General features: G+C 40.4%; 1 protein-coding gene across 2 annotated transcripts; it reads right to left on the reverse strand.

Moving 5' to 3' along the window:
• Window positions 1-297: 297 nt before the first annotated feature.
• Window positions 298-23,236, reverse strand: LOC106573555 (ran-binding protein 3). 2 transcript variants are annotated; one of them, XM_014148696.2, is made up of 16 exons: window positions 23,173-23,236; window positions 15,153-15,208; window positions 14,922-14,958; window positions 11,594-11,680; window positions 11,426-11,503; window positions 11,185-11,250; window positions 10,868-10,963; window positions 10,590-10,687; window positions 6,819-6,904; window positions 6,631-6,706; window positions 6,399-6,495; window positions 6,130-6,254; window positions 5,809-5,929; window positions 5,428-5,570; window positions 4,931-5,117; window positions 298-4,442 (listed from the first exon to the last, which is right to left on the reverse strand). In XM_014148696.2, exons 1-16 carry the CDS (start codon window positions 23,192-23,194, stop codon window positions 4,390-4,392), a joined length of 1,428 nt encoding a protein of 475 aa, XP_014004171.2. In that variant the 5' UTR covers window positions 23,195-23,236; the 3' UTR covers window positions 298-4,389. The 2 variants fall into 2 exon arrangements, with proteins under 2 accessions (XP_014004171.2, XP_045553200.1); XM_045697244.1 differs by lacking the exon at window positions 23,173-23,236 and adding an exon at window positions 22,506-22,822.
• Between the last annotated feature and the right edge of the window lie 125 nt (window positions 23,237-23,361).

Below are 23,361 nucleotides of genomic sequence, written 5' to 3' on the forward strand. Positions count from 1 at the left end.
GTTCCTTAAGATCACCCTACCGTTGATTGTGAACCATCTTCAGACCAAGATCACCCTCCTGTTGATAGTGAACCATCTTCAGACCAAGAGCACCTTCCTGTTGATAGTGAACCATCTTCAGACCAAGAGCACCCTCCTGTGGCAAGAGAGCAACACTCACTACACTGAGACAGTCTGAGCTTGCAGGATTAGCTATTGTACTTCGAAACGACTTACTCTAGTTCACCTAACATGCAAGTGAAACCACACGATCAAAGCTATTTGATTAAACCATGAAAACAACAAAACAAGCTTTGCTTTCTGTTAAAAGTTTTAATGTAATTTTGAAATACATTTGATATGACAATTTTACATAAACATTTTTTTATAACACAAGTGATTTTTTTTATATTAGTTTTTTTGTTTATGTTTTTGCCTTTTTTTGTAGTCATTTTATACTAAAGCTCAAAGCAAAAAAATAACATGATTGTTTCACCTGTCAAAACAGTAGGCTCAACAATGAATTTCAGGTGAAGGGACTGAGACAGGGGTGGGCAACTCTGTTCATGGAGAGCTGTGCAGGCCTTTGTTTCACCAGCCTTCAGGGCTTATTCTAATCTTCTATTTTATTGTAAACCATTATGAGCGAATTAACTAAACGGCACTAAAGCCTGCACTCCCTGCAGCGCTCCAGGTCCCAAGATGCCCATCCCTAGGACTGGGGGAAGAGAGTCCTGACCCAGATCTCCAAGTATCCCTGTGGTTTGTTTGGACGGATGGACAGACCTCTATGGTTTGCTGACAGACAGCAGCGTTATAAACAGAAATCCATGCCACACGCTCCCTTGCCTCCCTTGAGTAGGCCCAGACCGCTAGAATGACTCACTGCAATGCTGTGGTTCTCCAGCCCAATGTTTACAGCTCAATCCCTCAGCAATCTAAGCATAGTCACATCATGGTCCCTGAACTCTTATACATCTATAGGGTGGTGGAGGGGAGGGGGATATTTACTGCCTTCTTTAATATCCTCAAAACCTTTAAAGGGAAAAAAATGAAGAAAAACCTAGACCAAAAGACTCAAATTTGTCAACGACATTTGACAGCACTCTACTAGGGTTATTAGAAAGAGGCGTTCCATCGAGTTTACGCATTAGAGATCGGTAAATAATATACTACAGCTAGTAGATGCTCTGACAGCCGTACAAGATCTCAGACAGGAGGAGATTCAAAGTAGCCTTTCTGTGATACACACATCAACAGGGGTGAATGGTACAGTACAGTATCTCCTCCTGTGTGTTGCCTGAATGGAGATTTGCTATGACTCTGTAGCCCATCTTCGCACTTATTTCACACATATTGGGCGATTGATATCAAAATGACTGGTTAAGGTGGGCATTGTTGAAAGGAGACATGTAGCTATTCTAGTGCTCCTCAATGACAAGCATCTTTATCCTGATAGGTTTGGTCCCTCTCTAGATGTCTCCATTGGAAAGAGAGGATAGGTGGTAAGCAAGCCTTTCCCTCATAAGTGGGCCTATTTGAAATTAATCTTCTTTTTCGGACCATTCCAACGTCTATTAATGCAACACTCCCGATCCCTTGCGTATCTCTGGCATACCTACTCTATGAACACACTTGTGTTGTATTGGATCAATCACAACAAGCAGCAATGCCACTACTGTAAACTATCACCTAATATATTGAAGTTAATGGCATGTTAAAAGGCCAGCGCAGACGACATGTTCCTATGAAAACATATTCCAGTCACAGATACAGTATGAGACAGGTGCCCTTGTACAATAGCGCGTCCATGTCAACTAGGTTTCATAACATCCTCTTCACTCGACTTCCATTCAAAGATGTACTGTTTTGATCTCGATCTAACAGAATATCAACATTGACTTGTATAGTGATAGGAAATGCAACAAAATAGCACCAGGTTATGGAACAACGACAGCTAGGCATAACTAAAAAAAAGCAAAAAAAACAGGTAGATGTTTTAAGGGAACTATAGCAGACATGACAGACATTTCAGCAACAAAAATAGAACATGAACAAAAGTGTATATCTGTCTTACAGTCACTCCCCAACAAATAACCAATGACCCCAATGTAAACAACATTCAACACTTCATTATCAACCACCTTTGCCAATTAATCAATGGACAGCCCCAGTTCATGTGCATTTACGAACATTAAAACAATTCATATTGATGGGAGAAATATCACAGAGAAGGAAAAGTGCTGAAGAACGTCGGCCCCTGGCCCTTTATATAGAGACAAGTTGCCATACATTCATGTCCAGGGCCCAGTTTCTTTTTAAGTTATCTAGATTTTACCTATCGGATAGGATTAAATGCATAGAAATAGAATGAATAGAATGGACAAAACATTGACTTGAATGGGGACTTCCGTTCTATTCATTCTATTCTATTCTTATCTGATAGGCGAAACCCAGATAACTTTTTTAAAACTGGGCCATTAGGAATAGTCCTGTTTGTAGCTACACAAGCAGAATGTGAAAAATGGAGAGAACACAATTTTACGGAGCACATTACACGGTGAGGTTTCTATAGACTGCGGTGAAGAAGAGTACTAAATAAGGAGTTGTCCTTTTTTACACTTAAAAGGAGTAATCCACTCAAAAACTATATTTTGGAATTTGTTTCATTATCAACAGTGAAATGACAATTACCCAAATAAAGTTTGAGTGGATTATTCCTTTAAAAGGCTGCTTATTCAATAATATACATTACAGGATTTATACATTTTAACCAATAATATGTCTACTTGCCTGTTTTTTTTTTTTTACTTTTCTTAGTATACTTTTTTTAGTTAAAATACATTTTTCACATCAAAGGCTTGTAGTAGATGAAAAAGCAGAACGCTATAATACAACTTAGAAATATTACTCATTCCACCGATGAGGAAGAAAAAGGCTTAAAACAAAAGGAACTACACTTCACTGAAGAAAATATTACATTAGTCATCTACTTCTCTTTAAGGGGTCTGTTTGTTTTAAATACACCAAACCAGAGCCATATATTTAACAAAGGAATAAATTGAGGGCTCAGCACCAGACTATTGGTGAAAAATACTGTACCCTGTGTGCGTAGTACCACCTGTTCCAATGTCTATAGCTCTTTGAATAAAATGGCAGCATTCGCTGTTCTGAGAGTATATGTGCATTTTGTAGGGTTTTGATGTCAAACAAATTTAGGACAGATGAAAATAATGACATGCTAGATACACCAAATGCCAACACCCTAACCTAAAAGTTATTATATTGGCCTTTCTGATCGCATGAAAAAAATAGGGATTTTCTTTTGTTCCAATGGTCTTACATGACTCTGAGATCGTGGTTGTTATAAACAAAGCCTTGTGATTGGAACTTATTTAAAGCAAACTAGTTACATAATTGTAACATGTATATTTTTCTGATCTATCTAAAAAATGTTTATATTTTTGAAACAAACAAATCTAATGGCTATATTCGGGGTAAACTTTGGGGTCATGGTGCAAACCTGTTGTAAAATGATCAAATCCAACAAGCTTTCTTATTTACAGAATTAGTTAATTTTCACATGAATTTCAAAAACAAAGTGGATAATATTAACTATCAATAAAAACGTAATGTACCAGTAATAATAATAATCATGAACACAGGTAAATTCCACTATTAAATTAAATATTTTATGGCTACGAACATCAAACAGGTGTTTGCACAAGGTATTCTAAATTCAACCGATTTGTGGTAAAAAAAATTAATGACAATGTGGACTACAGACTAAAAACTAACAGTGGCCAGAGGAGGTATTGACGGACTACTCCTAGCTAGAGCGTGTGCAAGCATTTTGCCTTAGAAAAATACAACTTGAAGTAAGAGTTCAGACACTCTTCAATGACAAAACTCAGTGAAATAAAAAAAAGACTTTATAAACAAATATTTGCTAAGCAACTCAATCTTTACCTCGCTGAACAAAATACAAGCCCCACTGAAGTGCCTGAGGTCTGTTCTCTTGCAAGGTGGCTAAAGAAGTCACACTTTTAACAGCAAACTATTTAGAATGTACTTATATCAGCTAGAGAAGAAAACTGCTTTCTCGTTCCCTCTCACTCATCAATATGATGAGCATCCAATTCACAACACCCCCCACTCCCCCCAAAATCCAGTTCTAGAAGTAAAAAAAGAAAAAAAGAAAAACTAAACAAAAAAAGACCATCCATCCCGGATAGACTGTGAATCCAGAGTGTGAACTGCAGAGTTAACTTAGTAACACCTACACAGGATCCTTCCTGGCGCTCCACTGTGACCTCAGACCACTGGGGAGATGCTGGCCTGAGGTGTCCACGGAGGGGTCTGTAAGGTGGTCCTGACTGCAGTGCGTGAGCCGATGAAGGGGGGCAGGTGCTATGAGGACCCACTCCCACTGCCAGTCCCGCAGGACTGGGCCTCTGGACCCTCTAGGGAGAGGAGAGACAGGCCTGGTGAGTGATAGACTAGGGCAGTCCAATCAAATAGTGTTTTAAATGACATTCTTGGGCTTTTTGAATGGGACAGATATTTTTTGCTTGCATGAAATAAGGGAAAATCCAAGACACTTCATAACATCCAAGGAAAAAGTAGAAGGGTCCTATTCAAAGACACCCAGATCACCTCCTTGAACCCCCCAGATCACTTCCTTGAACCATTAGTGAGGGTGTCGAAGGTCACTAACTGGGACTTTCAAATATGTTTGTTGGACCGTTAGGGGCAATGTCCAGATAACTTTCTTGGACCGCCAGACAACTTTTCCCAGATCATGTCCAGATAACAGTTTTGGACCATTAGTTTGTGTCCAGGATATCATTAGATCACTTTTTTGAACAATCACAGTAAGAGGTCTTCAGATCAGTTTGTGGTGATTGGAAAAGTTAGGGTAACAGCTAGGCTAAGGGGTTATATAGTTTACCTGTGGTGTTGGCAGTGGGTGTGAGCGGTTCGTCCTCATCACTATCCTCCCCGTTAGACTGGGGATGAGGGATGTGGCCATCTGGGATGGGGACCCTGGGCTCTGGCTCTTGGTCAGAGCGGCTCCGCAGGGCCAGAATACGATGGTGCAGCGCTGCGTACAGCTGCCCTGTGTCCTTAGAGCTTGCCTGGAACAGACATGACACATCAGCAATAAACTGGATGTTCTGGAAGTGTTAGATATACTCAACATCTATGTAATAACCAGAGCCATGTATTTAGAGAGTTGGGCCAATGCGGTTTCTGCGTTTTGATGTATTTACATGACACTTCAACATTCTATGGCAGCCATGTTAGTTCCCCATTAACATTACATGGGGAATATTTAAACTATTCTTTGTAACCGACAGCATTATAACAATATTAAACATTCTAAAAGTTGGTCAAACACTCTTAAATATATAACTCTAGTAATAACTAATGTGGTCTTTCCCATACCGATATGAGGAAGACCTTGACCCCCTGGTCCTCAGTGTCCATGGCTGTGATGCGGACGCTCTTCTCACTGGCCTTGTCCGTCTGCATTTGAGGCCACAGTTTGGTGTTGAGGATCAGACGCAAACTGCCCTGGGTCCTCATCACTACAGCACAGAAAATAATACAAACTCAGGTCAGAAACAATGCATAGAATAACCAATGTAATACCTTCAAATGGGAGTTGCATTTTGACAGATGTACAAAAACAACTCCATAGAATCATACGATACAATCCAGGGCAGTGTGGCATGACAGTAAAGTGTATTGAGATTTTTAAATTAACTAAATTGTTGATATGATTTGATTCATGACTAATGATTAATTCATGATTAATGACTGTACCCAGCCTGGACTGTAACGATCCCTCCTCTGTGGAAGCCATATCATTGAGCCTTAGCAGTCCTCTGCCTCTCTCAACCCAAGACTGGGAAGCTTTGTCAAACACAAATAACTTGCACTGGACCTAATGAGACAAAAAAACATGCCACTGTCAGAGAATGACCATGGACCATTTCAGCCTATTTCCAACTGTCTGAGGAGACATGTAAACACAAAACTAGCAATCAACAATTGCTCAATTTCATGGTAAAGTAAACTACAAACATTCTCTGACATTGAAATCAAGCAATTAAACACCAAACATGTAGGAAACCTCTTGCATACCTGAAGAACGTTACTCTCCGACTCCTCTCCAGTTCTGACCTCTACTTTCTCTAACAAACACCTCTTGGCTGTGGCTTTGGTGTAGGCCGCCGCCGACTCCTCCAAAGACTCTGTCACATTGTTATCTGCAAACAAGAGAACCAGAACCGCATTCAAACACTGTCACATAGTAGGGGCCTGAAAAAAGCCAGGTGTTTCCTTCATTACATTGCCATTACATAAGCCTCTTAACATTCCTTTCATATCCAGTATGGTCTTTATTTACCCACCTTTATCAGGGCTGCTGTCTTTTGACAGGAGCTCACAGGGCGGGGCGGTGGGGGGATCTCTGCTGCCCTCGGCTGCTTGCTCACATTTCAACGGACTCTGCAAAACAAGAATGTTATACAACATGCTTTAACACAACTTTGTGGATGCCATCATTAGTTGGAAGAGGGACAAATGATAGAAAAAAAACGGATAAAAGATGACTAGATTAGTCTCACAAAGAGCAAGTCTTACCAGGACACGATCTGACATGTTCTGTCCAAACACAAACTTATCCCTGTCGTCAGCCTTGTTCTCAGCCTTCTGTAAGCTGGGTGGGAAACATACAGGAGAAAGGATGTTAGATAGGGGAGATGAAAGAGTAGCCTAATAAACAGATGACTGATCATATCCATTGTAGACAGAATCCATAAACGGCTAACCTGGGAGTGCTTCTGTATTGTAGGAAATAATTGGTTTCCCCTGATTCTGCTGATGTAGAGACTTCCTGTTCACTTCTTTGCTCAACCTAGACCAATGGAGAAAAAGGTAAGGATCAGACAAATAACAAAAAAGGAACAGATCAAAAGAATGTAACAAAGCATGCAAGGCCACAAGACGCTGCTAAATTGTGATTTAGCCACACACCCAATGGGCTGTTGTTAGGTATGAGGCAAAGCCCAGAGCACTTCACAACATCTTTGAAAAGTATTCCATATGACATGCACTTTAGTTAACTATTCAAGGTCAGCTTGGCTCTGACACTCTGGCCAAATACAAATGTGTATTCCACAGGAGGATCAGTTTTCCCTCCTCCTGTCCTGCTCTCATCCCTCTCGCTTTTCTTCTCCTTGAAAGAAGATGGATGCAGCGAGAGACATTCATGGCAATTCCATAATGAACGTTCAAGCATAAAACCTGCCTTTGTGGCTTGTCCTGTTGTGTTTTTTGTTGTTGTTATGAACTCGCTTGATAACTATATACAGTACTTGTCAAAAGTTTGGACAGACCTACTCAAAGGTTTTTCTTTATTTTTACTATTTTCTACATTGTAGAATAATAGTGAAGACATCAAAACTATGAAATAACACATATGGAATTATGTAGTTACCAAAAAAGTGTTAAATCAAAATATATGCTATGGATTCTTCAAAGTAGCCACCCTTTGCCTTGATGAAAGCTTTGCACACTCTTGGCATTCTCTCAACCAGCTTCATAAGTATTCACCTGGAATGCATTACAATTAACAGGTGTGCCTTGTTAAAAGGTAATTTGTGCAATTTATTTCCTTCTTAATGCAATTGAGCCAATCAGTTGTGTTGTGACAAGGTAGGGGTGGTATACAGAAGATAGCCCTATTTGGTAAAAGACCAAGTCCATGTTATGGCAAGGACAGCTCAAATAAGCAAAGAGAAATGACAGTCCATCATTACTTTAAGACATGAAGGTCAGTCAATCCAGCAAATTTCAAGAACTTTGAAAGTTTCTTCAAGTGCAGTCACAATTAACAGACATCTCAACATCAACTGTTCAGATTAGAGGTCGACCGATTATGATTTTTCAACGCCGATACCGATTATTGGGTGACCAAAAAAGCCGATACCGATTAATCAGCCGATTATTATTATGTGTTTTTTTGTGTGTGTATGCATATATATATATATATACATACATACATACATACATACATACATACATACATACATACATACATACATACATACACACACACAGCTCTGAAGTGACAACAATACTGAAGAGTCTGCTTAGGAGACAAATACTCTCAACTGTTTGAATAATAAAAATAGAGTTTAAGTTACCTGTGATGAATGCTGAAAACAAAAACTGTAATTTCTATATGCAGGAAATCCTATTTTAATAATGGGCATGGTAAGAATTGACTACCAAAGTGCGAGTCATAATTCCCATGACACCTTCTAGCAAAATCTGAAAAGCGGTTCCTTCATTTATTCCATAGGATATTTTTAGATTAACTTAAAATATGGTCTGTGTTTGGTTTAGGCTTACACCACATTGCCAATTTTATAACTGTGTAGATATCCATAGGATATAACTCTGATCAATATAAGCGAAGATAAATTCCCTCTACAAAATAAATTATGAAAATATGTTGACAAACGTTACCTAGTGAGATTTACACGGGTATCAAAAAGCCGAGGCGGTTTAAGCACAAAACACAGACCTTATTTGAAGTAGATCAAGACATTCTCTATGGAAGACATGAACGGTAAAATAACGAAGGAACCCCTTTCAAGTTCAGCCGCAAGTTATTACAGGAATTATGACGCGTCGACTATTTCTCTCTAAATCATATACCTTTGACTATTACGAGCCTGCTAATGCCTACCACCGCTCAGTCAGAATGCTCTATCAAATATCAAATCATAGACTTAACTATAATATAATAAACCTTAGGTCATTAATATGGTCAAATCCAGAAACTATCATCTCGAAAACATTATTCTTTCAGTGACATACGGAACCGTTCCGTATTTTATCTAACGGGTGGCATCCATAAGTCTAAATATTCCTGTTACATCGCACAACCTACAATGTTATTTCATAGTTCCGTAAAATTCTGGCAAATTAGTTCGCAACGAGCCAGATTCTGTATACCCTGATTCTGCGTGCAACGAACGCAAGAGAACTGACACAACTTCACCTGGTTAATATTGCCTGCTAACCTGGATTTCTTTTAGTTAAATATGCAGGTTTAAAAATATATACTTCTGTGTATTGATTTTAAGAAAGGCATTGATGTTTATGGTTAGGTACAGTCGTGCAACGATTGTGCTTTTTTTCGCAAATGCGCTTTTGTTAAATCATCCCCGTTTGGCGAAGTCTGCTGTCTTTGTTAGGAAGAAATAGTCTTCACAGTTCGCAACAAGCCAGGCGGCCCAAACTGCTGCATATACCCTGACTCTGTTTGCAAGAGAAGTGACACATTTTCCCTAGTTAAAAGAAATTCATGTTAGCAGGCAATATTAACTAAATATGCAGGTTTAAAAATATATACTTGTGTATTGATTTTAAGAAAGACATTGATGTTTATGGTTAGGTACACGTCGGAGCAAAGACAGTCCTTTTTCGCAAATGCACACCACATCGATTATATGCAAAGCAGGACAGGCTAGATAAACTAGTAATATCATCAACCATGTGTCGATAACTAGTGTTTATGATTGATTGATTGTTTTTTTTACAAGATAAGTTTAATGCTAGCTAGCAACTTACCTTGGCAACGTAAAGCAGGTGGTTAGAGCGTTGGGCTAGTTAACGTAAGGTTGCATCCCCAAGCTGACAAGGTAAAAACCAGTTAACCCACCGTTCCAACCCACCGTTCCTAGACCGTCATTGAAAATAAGAATGTGTTCTTTAACTGACTTGCCTAGTTAAATAAAGGTTTAAAAAATAAATAAATAAATAGGCAAATCGGTGGCCAAAAATACCGATTACCGATTGTTATGAAAACTTGAAAATCGGCCCTAATTAAATCGGCCATTCCGATGAATCGGTCGACCTCTAGTTCAGATGAGACTGCTTGAATCAGGCCTTCATGGTCGATTTGCTGCAAAGAAACCACTACTAAAGGACACCAATAAGAAGAGACTTGCTTGGGCCAAGAAACACAAGCAATGGTGACACTACCAGTGATTTATTTAGCTTTCAAGACACACTTAACCAGCATGGCTACCACAGCATTCTGCAGCGATATGCCATCCCATCTGGTTTGTGCTTGGTGGGACTATCATTTCTTTTTCATGGCTGTGTAAGGTCTATTTCACCAAGAAGGTGAGTGATGGAGTGCTGCATCAGATTACCTGGCCTCCACAATCATCCGACCTCAACCTAAATGAGATGGTTTGGGATGATTTGGACCGCAGAGTGAAGGAAAAGCAGCCAACAAGTGCTCAGCATATGTGGGAACCCCTTCAAGACTGTTGGAAAAGCATTCCAGGTGAGAGAGATGCCAAGAGTGTGCAAAGCTGTCATCAAGGCAAAGGGTGGCTACTTTCAAGAATCTAAAATTTGTTTAACACTTTTTTGGTTACTACATGATTCCATATATGTTATTTCATAGTTTTCATGTCTTCACTATTATTCTACAATATAGAAAATATTAAAAATAAAGAAAAACCCTTGAATGAGTAGGTGTCCCCAAACTTTTGACGCCCTTTCACCTCTCAGCCTACCTGTGACGTGGTCGTGTCATCACAGTTCTCTGTGTTATTCTGGGTGACTGGCAGACCCTCTGATGACCTGTTCACTCCATTTGTACCACTGTTCAACCCTATCAGGACCACAAGAAGAGACTGGTTGGATTCCTTTCACCTTCAACAAATGTTTTGTCGAAGCACATTGAGATGAAAGAAAGCTGAAGGAGAATGGCCATCGCAGAACAGAACAAAGTAGTAAAGCTGTTTGAGAGGATCTGAAGAGTAAGGTTCAGCCATCCTGAAAGTGTGCTTACCGGTCTGGGTTAGTGATTTGGTGGCCAGTGGGGCCTGCAGTACTGCGGGTCGTAGTACACTGCGCTGCTGCTCCTTGGGTTTCTGGCTCGGGACACCTGCAACACATTATACTTGGCCTAAATATAAGGCTCTGGACAGACCAAAGCCAGACAAAGAAGGGCCATCTTTTGCAATCTTATTGTGATGTTCTGTACATGGTGTTTTTTCCTGTTATGGAGCCTGTATACTAGACCCCAAAACCCATTTCCTTTGTCCCTTAAATGGACAATAAAGCCTTTGGAACTAACATGACATTGACTCGAGAGAGTGCACCCACCTGCACTAGGAGCCTGTCCATGGATCAGGGTGGGAGGCTTCAGGCGAAAACCAACCGTCTTCTCCTCTGTTGACATGAGAACAGAGAAAGATGGAGAAAGAGAGAGGGAACGTGAGGTAGCTGGAAGCTAAGCCAGAACTTGGTTTATTAAAAATTGGATCCTTCAAGGGTAGTTTTCCTTATCATGCAAATATCAAGTAGATGGAAAAGGAGATCTTAAGATAACTATTCATGAACTCACCAGGTTCTGAATCCGAATGATTATTTCCTGTCGGGGACTGACAGAAACTGGATGGCATGAACACATTGTTCTTAGAAACTGCAAGAGACAAAGATAAATAACATGAGTACACACCCTTTCTCCACACACTTAAGGAAAGTATTTTAATTAAACAAAATGTACAATTACCTGAATGTGCGGGTGGGAACTGTGTTAGTGACGATGTCCTTTCCCTCTTGGCCGGGGGACAGTAACTACTCTCATCTTTATCAGAGTCTGGAGGAGACAGAATGAGCAAAGATTAGCAAAGTAACTATACTGAACAAAAAAATACTCAACATACACAGTTGAAGTGGGAAGTTTACATACACCTTAGCCAAATACATTTAAACTCACTTTTTCACAATTCCTAACATTTAATCCTAGTAAAAATTGCCTGTCTTAGGTCAGTTAGGATCACCACTTTATTTTAAGAATGTGAAATGTCAGAATAATAGCAGAGAGAATGATTTATTTCAGCTTTTATTTCTTTCATCACATTTCCAGTGGGTCAGAAGTTTACATACACTCAATTAGTATTTGGTAGCATTGCCTTTAAATTGTTTAACTTGGGTCAAACGTTACGGGTAGCCTTCCAAAAACTTCACACAATAAGTTGGGTGAATTTTGGCCCATTCCTCCTGACAGAGCTGGTGTAACTGAGTCAGGTTTGTAGGCCTCCTTGCTTGCACACGCTTTTTCAGTTCTGCCTACACATTTTCTATGGGATTGAGGTCAGGGCTTTGTGATGGCCACTCCAATACCTTGACTTTGTTGTCCTTAAGCCATTTCGCCACAACTTTGGAAGTATGCTTGGGGTCATTGTCCATTTGGAAGACCCATTTCCGACCAAGCTTTAACTTCCTGACTGATGTCTTGAGATGTTGCTTCAATATATCCACATCATTTTCCTTCCTCATGAACCATCTATTTTGTCAAGTGCACCAGTCCCTCCTGCAGCAAAGCACCCCCACAACATGATGCTGCCACCCCTGTGCTTCACGGTTGTGATGGTGTTCTTCGGTTTGCAAGCCTCCCTCTTTTTCCTCCAAACATAGCGATTGTCATTATGGCCAAACAGTTCTATTTGTGTTTAATCAGACCAGAGGACATTTCTCCAAAAAGTACAATCTTTGTCCCCATGTGCAGTTGCAAACCGTAGTCTGGCTTTTTTATGGCGGTTTTGGAGCAGTGGCTTCTTCCTTGCTGAGCGGCCTTTCTGGTTATGCCGATATAGGACTCGTTTTACTGGGGGATATAGATTTCCTTTTACTGGAGATATAGATTTCCTCCAGCATCTTCACAAGTCCTTTGCTGTTGTTCTGGAATTGATTTACACTTTTCACACCAAAGTACATTCATCTCTAGGAGACAGAACGCGTCTCCTTCCTGAGCGGTATGACGGCTGCGTGGTCCGATGGTGTTAATACTTGCATACTATTGTTTGTACAGATGAACATGGTACCTTCAGGCATTTGGAAATTGCTCCAAAGGATGAACCAGACTTGTGGAGGTCTACAATTTTTTTTCTTGGCTGATTTCTTTTGATTTTCCCATGATGTCAAGCAAAGAGGCACTGAGTTTTAAGGTAGGCCTTGAAATACATCCACAGGTACACCTCCAATTGACTCAAATTATGTAAATTAGCCTATCAGAAGCTTCTAAAGCCATGACATCATTTTCTGGAATTTTCCAAGCTGTTTAAAGGCACAGTCAACTTAAGTGTATGTAAACTTCTGACCCACTGGAATTGTGATACAGTGAATTATAAGTGAAATAATCTCTCTGTAAACAATTGTTGGAAAAATTGCTTGTGTCATGCACAAAGTAGATGTCCTAAACAACTTGCCAAAACTACAGTTTGTTAACAAGAAATGTGTGGAGTGGTTGAAAAACGAGTTTTAATGGCTCCAACCTAAGTGTATGTAAACTTCCAACTTCAACTGTAAAGTGTTGGTCCCTTGTTTTATAAGCTGAAATAAAAAAGTACCCAGAAATGTTCCATACGCACGCAAATATTGATCTCAATGTAATGTAATGTAAATGTAAATCTCAAATTTTGTGCACAAATATATATATACACATTTTAGTCACCGACTGCTTACATTCCTGTTAGTGAGCATTTCTACTTTGCCAATATAATCCATCCACCTGACAGGTGCGGTATATCAAGAAGCTGATAAAACAGCATGATCATTACACAGGTGCACCTTGTACTGGGGAAAAAGGCCACTCAAAACATGCAGTCGTCACACCACACTGCCTCAGATGTCTAAAGTTGAGGGAGTGTGCAATTGGCATGCAGGAATGTCCACCAGAGCGGTTGCCAGAAAATGTAATGTTCAATTCTCTACCACAATGTCGTTTTAGAGAATTTGGCAGTACGTCCAACCGGCCTCAGAACCCCAGACCACGTGTAAGCACGCCAGCCCAGGACCTCCACATCCGACTTCTTCAACTGAGGGATCATCTGAGACCAGCTACCCTAACAGCTGATGAAACTATTGGTCTGCACAACTGAAGAATTTCTGCACAAACTGTCAGAAACCATCTCAGGGAAGCTCATCTGAGAGCTCGTCATCCTCACCAAGGTCTTGACCTGACTGCCTTTCGGCATTGTAACCGACTTCTGTGGGCAAATGCTCAGCTTTGATGGCTACTGGCACGCTGGAGAAGTACGCTCCTCACAGATGAATCCTGGTTTCAACTATACCGGGCAGATGGAAGACAGCGTGTATGGTGTCGTGTAGGCGAGCTGTTCGCTGATGTCAACGTTGTGAACAGAGTGCCCCTTGGTGGCAGTGGGGTTGTGGTATGGGCAGGCATAAGCAACAGACAACGAACACAATTGCATTTAATTGATGGCAATTTGAATGCACCGTGATGAGATCCTGAGGCCCATTTCGGTGCCATTCATCCGCTGCCATCACCTCATCACCGCATGATAATGCACGGCCCCATGTCGCAAGGATCTGTACACAATTCCTGGAAGACGAACATATCCCAGTTCTTCCATTGCCTGCATACTCACCAGACATGTCACCCATTGAGCATGTTAGAGATGCTCTGGATCAACGTGTATGACAGCGTGTTCCAGTTCCCACCAATATCCAGCAACTTCGCACAGCCATTGAAAAGGAGTGGGACAACATTCCACAGGCCACAATCAACAGTCTGATCAACTCTATGCGAAGGAGATGTGTCACGCTGCATGAGGAAAATGGTGGTCACACCAGATACTGACTGGTTTTCTGATCCACGCCCCTACCTTTTTTTAAGGTATCTGTGACCAACAGATGCAACTCTAGATTCCCAGTCATGTGAAATCCATTGTTTAGATCTAATGAATTAATTTCAATTGACGGATTTCATTATATGAACTGTAACGCAGTTATTGTTGTTCAGTGCAAAATATAAGACAGGCATTTTCAATTTTCCAAAGCACTAGAACCTGCTTGGTTACCCTCCTCATCCTTACCTTCTCCATCCTCTGCACTGGACCCTTCTACTGATCTCTGTAGGGTTTGACAGAGAAAGATGGAGATAGAGGAAGAATGAGAGAGGAAGAATGAGAGAGGAAGAACATAACAGACATTCAGACAGAGGAAACCAAGGAAATTATCCAGTCAGTGTGAAGCCAAGTCCGCTCCATAGCATGCCATCACACTGTTTACATTTTCAGAAGAGGTATGAAATGAGTGTTTCTCACCTTCTGAGCTTTATCTTTCTGGAACACAAACACTGGTGGGGCTATGGCATGCTTCTCTGCAAGAGAAATCAGAATGTGTCACTGTTGGAGATCTCATTTTGCACATCTTTGGGCAAAAGCTTTATGATGGATGTCTCTTCACTTTGTCTATAAAAACCCCTCTCCTACTATGAGCCTTGTCTGCATTTCTAGACTACAAATATTACAAGTTGAATTCTACAGAGCTGACAAAGACCCGCAGGTTAGGCCAAAGTGAAACCAATGAAACCGTGACAAGTTTTGTACAACTGTGCACTTACTTCACCTTCCCCATAACACAACACACCTCAGGGCTCAGGCATCCAAGTCAGTGTAAGTGGAGTCCCCTGTCACTGTCAGTGCCCACAAAGCTTTGATAGAACCTCAGCCAGGACCTAGTAAATCTTTTCCCCCAAGCTATAATTAGAACTCCAGTCATAATTTAATTGAGGAGGCTCTACCCACTGGGCAGACGACAATTCAACGTCTATTCCACAGCGGTTCAACGTCATTTTGTTGAAATGATAAATCAGTAATGTGTATAAAGGAGGAAAGCACCCATTTTAAAGGCAATAAAATGACAGAAAGAAAGCTATGTTGAACTATGGTGAAGTTGAGATGGTCATGGTACGAGAAAAATGCAGAACAGAAAGGCCAGCAAAGCCTAATTTAGAAGGATGGGAAGGTAGATGTGCCTAGCTACTGACACTGAACAGTAAAAGCTGATATTAAGCAGATACAGTACCAGTCAGAAGATGGTCCTATTTTACCAAACAGGGCTAAGTCCATAATATGGAAAGAACAACTCAAATAAGCAAAGAGAAACAACAGTCCATCATTACGAGCGATGGACATTAGACCAGTGGAAATCTGTCCTTTGGTGTGATGAGTCCAGATTAGAGATTTTTGTTTCCAACCTAAAAAGATAGCTTTTCAATATGTAGGCCTAGTAAATCAAATCTAATTATACTTGTCATATGCGCCAAATACAACAGGTGTAAACTTTACTGTGAAATGCTTACTTGTGAGCACTTTCCTCAACAATGCAGAGTTCAAAACGAAGAAAATTAGCAACACAATTAAATGTAAAAAACAAGGCTATACAAGGAGTACCGCGACCGAGTCAGTGTGCAGGGGTATGAGGTAGTTGAGGTCATATGTACATGTAGTTAGGGGTAAAAGTGACTAGGCAATTATGATAGATAAACAGAGTAGCAACTGCGTGTGTGAAGAATGTGAAAGTGTGTGTGTGTGTGTGTGTGTGTGTGTGTGTGTGTGTGTGTGTGTGTGTTCAGTCATCCCCAGCTGAGGCAAAAGGCTTTGTAATGGCTTGGCATTGCTCATTTGCCCTCCAGGTGTGAAACATGCATGGTGGATGCACAAGGCCTTTGACGAGAACTTCTGCATAATTACATTGTTTTACTGAGGTTTCCAACCACACTAGTGCTATTATCTGTGATATGGCAATGAAACATTCCCCTTTTTATGAAAACCTAAAGGACACTGAATGGATTTGCTTTGTCACAAAATAAACTCGATGGCATTTTTACTTGATCAAATTAATGAAGTGGATAAAACAAACTGCACATCCTTGATTTAATAAAAATGTGTCACAATGCTGGGTTAAACTCGATATATCCTTCACACTCTAGTCTATACTTAGCCTGTTGAAATGTACTCTATAGCCTTTCTGACTAGGCTAGTTATTTCAGTTTGTTCACACTGAAAGATGAATGTCTGTTGTTAAGATACAGTAAAGGCTACAAAATACTGTACACTGAACAAAAATATAAACACAACGTGTAAAGTGTTGGTCCCATGTTTCATGAGCAGAAATAAAAGATCCCAGAAATGTTCCATATGCACAAAAAGCTTATTTCTCTCAAATGTTGTGTACATCCCTGTTAGTGAGCATTTCTCATTTTCCAAGATAATCAATCCATCTGACAGGTGTGGCATATAAAGAAGCTTATTAAACAGCATGATCACTACACAGGTGCACCTTGTGCTGGGGACAATAAAAAGCCACTCTAAAATGTGCAGCTTTGTCACACAACACAATGCCACAGATGTCTCAAGTTTTGAGGGAACGTGCAGTTGGCATGCTGACACTGCAGGAATGTCCACCAGAGCTGTTGCCAGATAATTGAATGTTCATTTCAATACCATAAGCCGCCTCCAACATAGTTTTAGAGAATTTGTGGGTTTGCTGATGCCAACCTGCCCCATGGTGCCTGCCCCATGGTGGCAGTGGGGTTATGGTATGGGCAGGCATAAGCTAAGGACAACGAACACAATTGCATTTGTGAGTACCATTTTTTTTAAAAGGTATTTGTGTCCAACAGATGCATATCTGTTTTCCCAGTCATGTGAAATCCATAGATTGTGGCCTAATGAATTTAGTTCAATTGACTGAATTCCTCAGATGAACTCTAACACAGTAAAATAAATTAAATTGTTGCGTTTATATTTTTGTCCAGTATAACCTAATCTACTTCATGCAGCATATAGCCTCAGCTCTTCACCATGAGGATAACTTATCTAGAAATCAGTGAGGTGACACTTGCTCACATCACTGGAACTCAGGTGCTGGACAAGATAAAAGGCCTGCACAATATTGCACCCAAACTATCTTTAACAAGGAAAAATTATTCAGAAAAAACTTACAAAGATCCACCTCGGACCAAAACATTATCTCATTAAAGTAAGATCGAGTGCAACCTGGTTTTGCTTCTGGGTCCCCTACCCACTCAGCATAGAGCCCTCACCCATCTCCACTCACCCTTGTCCTTGTCCATGCTGTCAATTCTGATCCCTACCTCTAACCATCACAAACTGAACATCTCACATTCTTCCTGCTAAGAACAGAAGGAAAATCAGATGAGTTTCAGTAAGCGGAACAAGTTGTCGAGACCAAAACAACTGATTATTCTTCTCATTTGATCGAAATTAGAAACTGACAGAAATGAATGATGTGTGTGATAGGCTTCATCCAATGACTGTCGCAGATTCAAATAGCAAACACGTCTCCTATGACCTTGTGCATCTGACGAAATGAGAAAGGAATCCAGGCCACAGAAAAGAAGTGAGAGGGTTTCACAAAATGGAATGGGAGTTCCAGTGTCTTTCAATGGAGCAGCTGTCAAATAGACTAACTCCAGAGAAACACAGTGACATTCTGGAGCAAAGAGTGGCTACAGGCATTAATCTCATTAGTCTTCTAGCTATTCACATAGGGCCTACCGTCTAAGCCTCTTATTTTGAAGCTAGCCATACGACCTTCAATTTCACATCTTAAATCTCACACATTTGAATGAACGAGCATGCACTGAAGAAAAGTGTTACAAGGCAGCTTTTTTAAATATGGTGAAATCAGAAAAAATATCCAGAGTAGAGAGCCAGTTGAAAGTTTGGACTTCCAGTGGCTGTGCTCTTATGCCTAGATCAAATAAAAATAGATTTGTATTGGTCACATGCGCCGAATACAACAGATGTAGACTTTACAGTGCAATGCTTACTTACGAGCTTTTCTCAACAATGCAAGGTTAAAAAAATAAGACCAATATTTTCAAAAGAAAAATGTTAATTGTGACACAAAAACAATAACGAAGCAATATAAAAGGAGTACCAGTACCAAGTCAATGTGCAGGGGTACGAGGTAGATGAGCTAGTACAGTATGTACATGTGGGTAGGGGTAAAAGTCACTAGGCAATCAGGATATATAATTAACAGAGTAGCAGCAGCGTATGTGAAGTGTGAAAGTGTGTGTATGGGTGTTTCTCAATATGATACTATCGTACTCCACACTCATGCTCCAAGTGCATACTCCGAGGACATTCTCTTGAGTACGTTTTTGTGAGGACGAGAGTGTGAAGAACGCATAAAACATTACAGTAGTGGGAGTGCTTCTCAAATGTATTACCTCACGCTGTATCTCCACATTCACTGAACCTTCTTCCAGCCAGGACAATGCCACAATAGAGTCAAAACAAAATATACACAAAGCAAATGTTTTACTTCATAATTATCAGCTAGATATACAGTACCAGTCACAGTTTGGACACACCTACTCATTCAAGGGTTTTTCTTTATTTTTACTATATTGTAGAATAATAGTGAAGACATCAAAACTATGAAATAATACAAAAAAAATGTTAAACAAATCTAAATATATTTAAAATTTGAGATTCTTCAAAGTAGCCAACCTTGGCCTTGATGACAGCTTTGCACACTCTTGGCATTCTCTCAACCAGCTTCATGAGGTAGTCACCTGGAATGTTAATTTGTGGAATTTCTTTCCTTCTTAATGCATTTGAGCCAATCAGTTGTGCTGTGACAAGGTAGGGGTGGTATACAGAAGATGGTCTTTTACCAAATAGGGCTAAGTCCATATTATGGCAAGAACAGCTCAAATAAGTAAAGAGAAACGACAGTCCATCATTACTTTAAGACATGAAGGTCAGTCAATGCGGACAATTTCAAGAACTTTGAAAGTGCAGTCGCAAAAACCATCAAGCGCTATGATGAAACTGGCTCTCATGAGGACAACCACAGGAAAGGAAAACCCAGAGTTACCTCTGCTGCAGAGGATAAGTTCATTAGAGTTACCAGCCTCAGCTTGCAGCCCAAATAAATGCTTCAAAGTTCAAATAACAGACATTCTCAACATCAACTGTTCAGAGGGGAAAGCGTGAATCAGGCCTTCACGGTAAAATTGCTGCAAAGTAACCACTACTAAAGGAAACCAATAATAAAGAAGAGACTTGCTTGGGCCAAGAAACACGAGCAATGGGCATAAGACCGGTGGAAATCTGTCCTTTGGTCTGATGAGTCCAAACTTGATATTTTTGGTTCCAATCATTGTGTCTTTGTAAGATGCAGAGTAGGTGAACGGATGATCTCCGCATGTCTGATTCCCGCCATGAAGCACGGAGGAGGTGGTGTGATGGCGCTTTGCTGGTGACACTGTCAGTGATTTATTTAGAATTCAAGGCACACTTAACCTGCATGGCTACCACAGCATTCTGCAGCGATATGCCATCCCATCTGGTTTGCGCTAAGTTGGACTGTTTTTCAACAGGAAAATTACCCAAAACACACCTCCAGGCTGTGTAAGGGCTATTTGACCAAGGAGAGTGATGGAGTGCTGCATCAGATGACCTGGCTTCCACAATCACCTGACCTCAACCCAAATGAGATGGTTTGGGATTATTTTGATCGCAGAGTGAAGGAAAAGCAGCCAACAAGTGCTCAGCATATGTGGGAGCTCCTTCAAGACTGTTGGAAAGGCATTCCAGGTGAAGCTGGTTGAGAGAATGCCAAGAGTGTACAAAGCTGTCATCAAGGCAAAGGGTGGCTACTTTGAAGAATCTATAGCATATATTTTGATTTGTTTAACACTTTTTTTGGTTACTACATGATTCCATGTGTTATTTCATAGTTTATGTATTCACTATTATTCTACAATTTAGAAAATAGTACAAATAAAGAAAAACCCTGGAATGAGTTGGTGTCCAAACTTTTGACTGTTACTGTATGGAAGTCGTAATCTAGCTAGCCCCAAATTACCTAAAACCAACGTTATCCAAGGTAGATGTCAATTTTCCGTGGTTAGCTAGCTAACAATTATACATGGCTATCTGGCTAGCTAAAACTAGTAGCTAGACCAGTTAGCTCTATTGACTTAATGTTGGTTTACGACCTACGCACACTACAGTGGGTATGGTAGGCAGGTAACCATGCCAAAATTAACACAGCATGTATTTATTAACATATTAAGATACACTATTGTAGTCAGGCATCACATAAGATAGAATAGGCAGAATTCCATTCAGAAGTCAGTGTGTATTTTCTCTCGCTTCAGCTCAAATAATGGCCGCCATTCATTTCAAGAAAATGTCGGTCATTTTTACATGGTTGTGTCATATTTCTTTGGATAATTTCCATAGAAGCTTGCATCGATTCATTCTTCAAAATATGTACAAACGGAGTATGCATTTGAGAAGTGCCCTCCGTGCTCCATTTCGCATACTTTGATTTGGACTCATACTCCCACCCTCTCGGGCTCGGAGCATGGTAGTATGCATTTTGAGAAACACCCTATGTGTGAGTGTGTGTGGGGTCAATACGCATGTGTATTTTGTGTGTGAGTGTATGTAGTGTGTTGGAGTGTCAGTGTGCATAGAGCCAGTGCAAAACAATTAAGATAAAATGTATAATAAAGACCGACAGTGTCATGGCATCAATGCCGAGTAATACATTTTGCAGTGTCTAGCTCATCCATGTAATCCAAAATTATTACTGGATATGTGTGCAACAAAATTCCACAATCACCTTTTGCTACCATTTCTGTCAAGTCTACACATACAGTTTGATGCAAACGACACACAAAATGCACTGCTTTTGCAACACAATGCTGTAAGGCAAACACAGCGTTCCATTGGAAATGAATGTACTGCTGGTGTACCAAAACGCAATGACACTGTTCGTCTGATCGAGGCATTATGTGCAGCCGAGTAGATTGCGCATTTCAGCGATAGATACTGTTCAATACTGGCCCTGCTCAACAAGTTATCTATTTGCATTGGCATCATTGTACAGTCTTGGCATCAATGTTCAGCCTGGTCTCATAGACTAGACTTAACATAGTAAATGTAAATCAAAGACGCTCAAATTAGTATGATATGTTACGTTTGGTACAGTTACATAAGACAGATGGTTACTTAAGGCAAGAACGAAAGTCGGGTTGTTGGTCGGAGCGGGCGTATGATGCGAATGTCTAGGTTTCAAGTTCGAATCTCATCACAGACAACATTAGCATTTTAGCAACTTTAACTAATTTTTAGCATCTACTTAGCATGTTAGCTAACCCTTCCCCTAACCGTAAGACTTTTAGCTGACCTAACCCAGCTAACGTTAGCCACCTAGTATGAACAAATATGAAAATGTATGCACACACTACTGTAAGTCGCTCTGGATAAGTGTCTGCTAAAAGATTCAAATGTAAAAGTAATTCATAACACATCATACCTTCTGCAAATTCTGAACTTTGTACGTTTTGCAAATTCTTAACATATACGATTTGTAATTCATATCATACGAATGGGTGATACAGATCCATAAATTAATACATATCAAGCAAAACGTAACATATCATACTAAACGCTCTGAGTTATGTACAGAATAATACGAAATGCTCTGAGACAGGGTTGCATTGTTAGCTACATGAAATGGATGACATGATCCTATATATCAAAGTCATTCAAATCCATATAGCTAGTTTAGCACGTTGCTAATCCTGTTATGTCACTAGGCTAGTACAGCAAATTACTTACGCTTTGAATTTGGAACATGTAGTCTGTCGGGCCTAACGTTACAATGGGTCAGACACCTGTGACTTGTAACCTCCGGCAATGAGCAAGAACGACCTAGTTCTGAACTTCTGTCTGTAAGCAGCACCGCCGTGCAAAACACTAGCTACGGTGGGACATAGACATTGTTGTTTGCCGTTAGCTAGTTTCTGACCATAGTAGATCAAGCTACATGGAGGTGGTGGGAGGTTTAAAAAGGCTATTCGAGGAGACAAATTCCACCCGGTGTTTCCCACATGTGACCCAGATGTGATTTCTATTGTTCGTTCGTGAGTATTTAATTTGTTTGCTTTTCTTGTCTAGTTAACTAGCTACAAAAACATGCTGATATATTGGTAGGTAGCTTATGTTAGCTAGTTCTATAAAGATGTGATATTTTCAAAAAGTTAACTGCCCCTCCCCTCCCCCGGTTGTGCCACACGGTCCAGACCGCCGCCCCCCACTCCACATCCCTGTAAAATATAGCCAGCAAAGGCCGGGGATCTAACGTATTCTAATGTTTAGTCAAACTGCTGCCTCCACATCGAGCTGCAAACACAACGGAGCATTCCCTGCACATCTGCTGACATTCACTCGCTATTGTGGTTCATTCATTAGATTTGTTTATCTTTCTCCCTGAGCGATTCCTTACCTTCGTTTGCCAGGTCCGCCATTTTACTTCCTTACTGACACCCACAATACTCCGCGGTAGACATGCGCGTTATGGCTGGACAAATAAATGTTACTACCTCTAGGGGGAGTCATGTTTACACATTTGTGCAACAAAACAGAAATAGTCCCCACCGCCAATTTTGTGCTGTGCACTGTAGTCCATCATAAA

This window comes from Salmo salar, chromosome ssa16 (genome assembly GCF_905237065.1).
Source record: "Salmo salar chromosome ssa16, Ssal_v3.1, whole genome shotgun sequence".
Classification (NCBI taxonomy): Eukaryota; Metazoa; Chordata; class Actinopteri; order Salmoniformes; family Salmonidae; genus Salmo; species Salmo salar.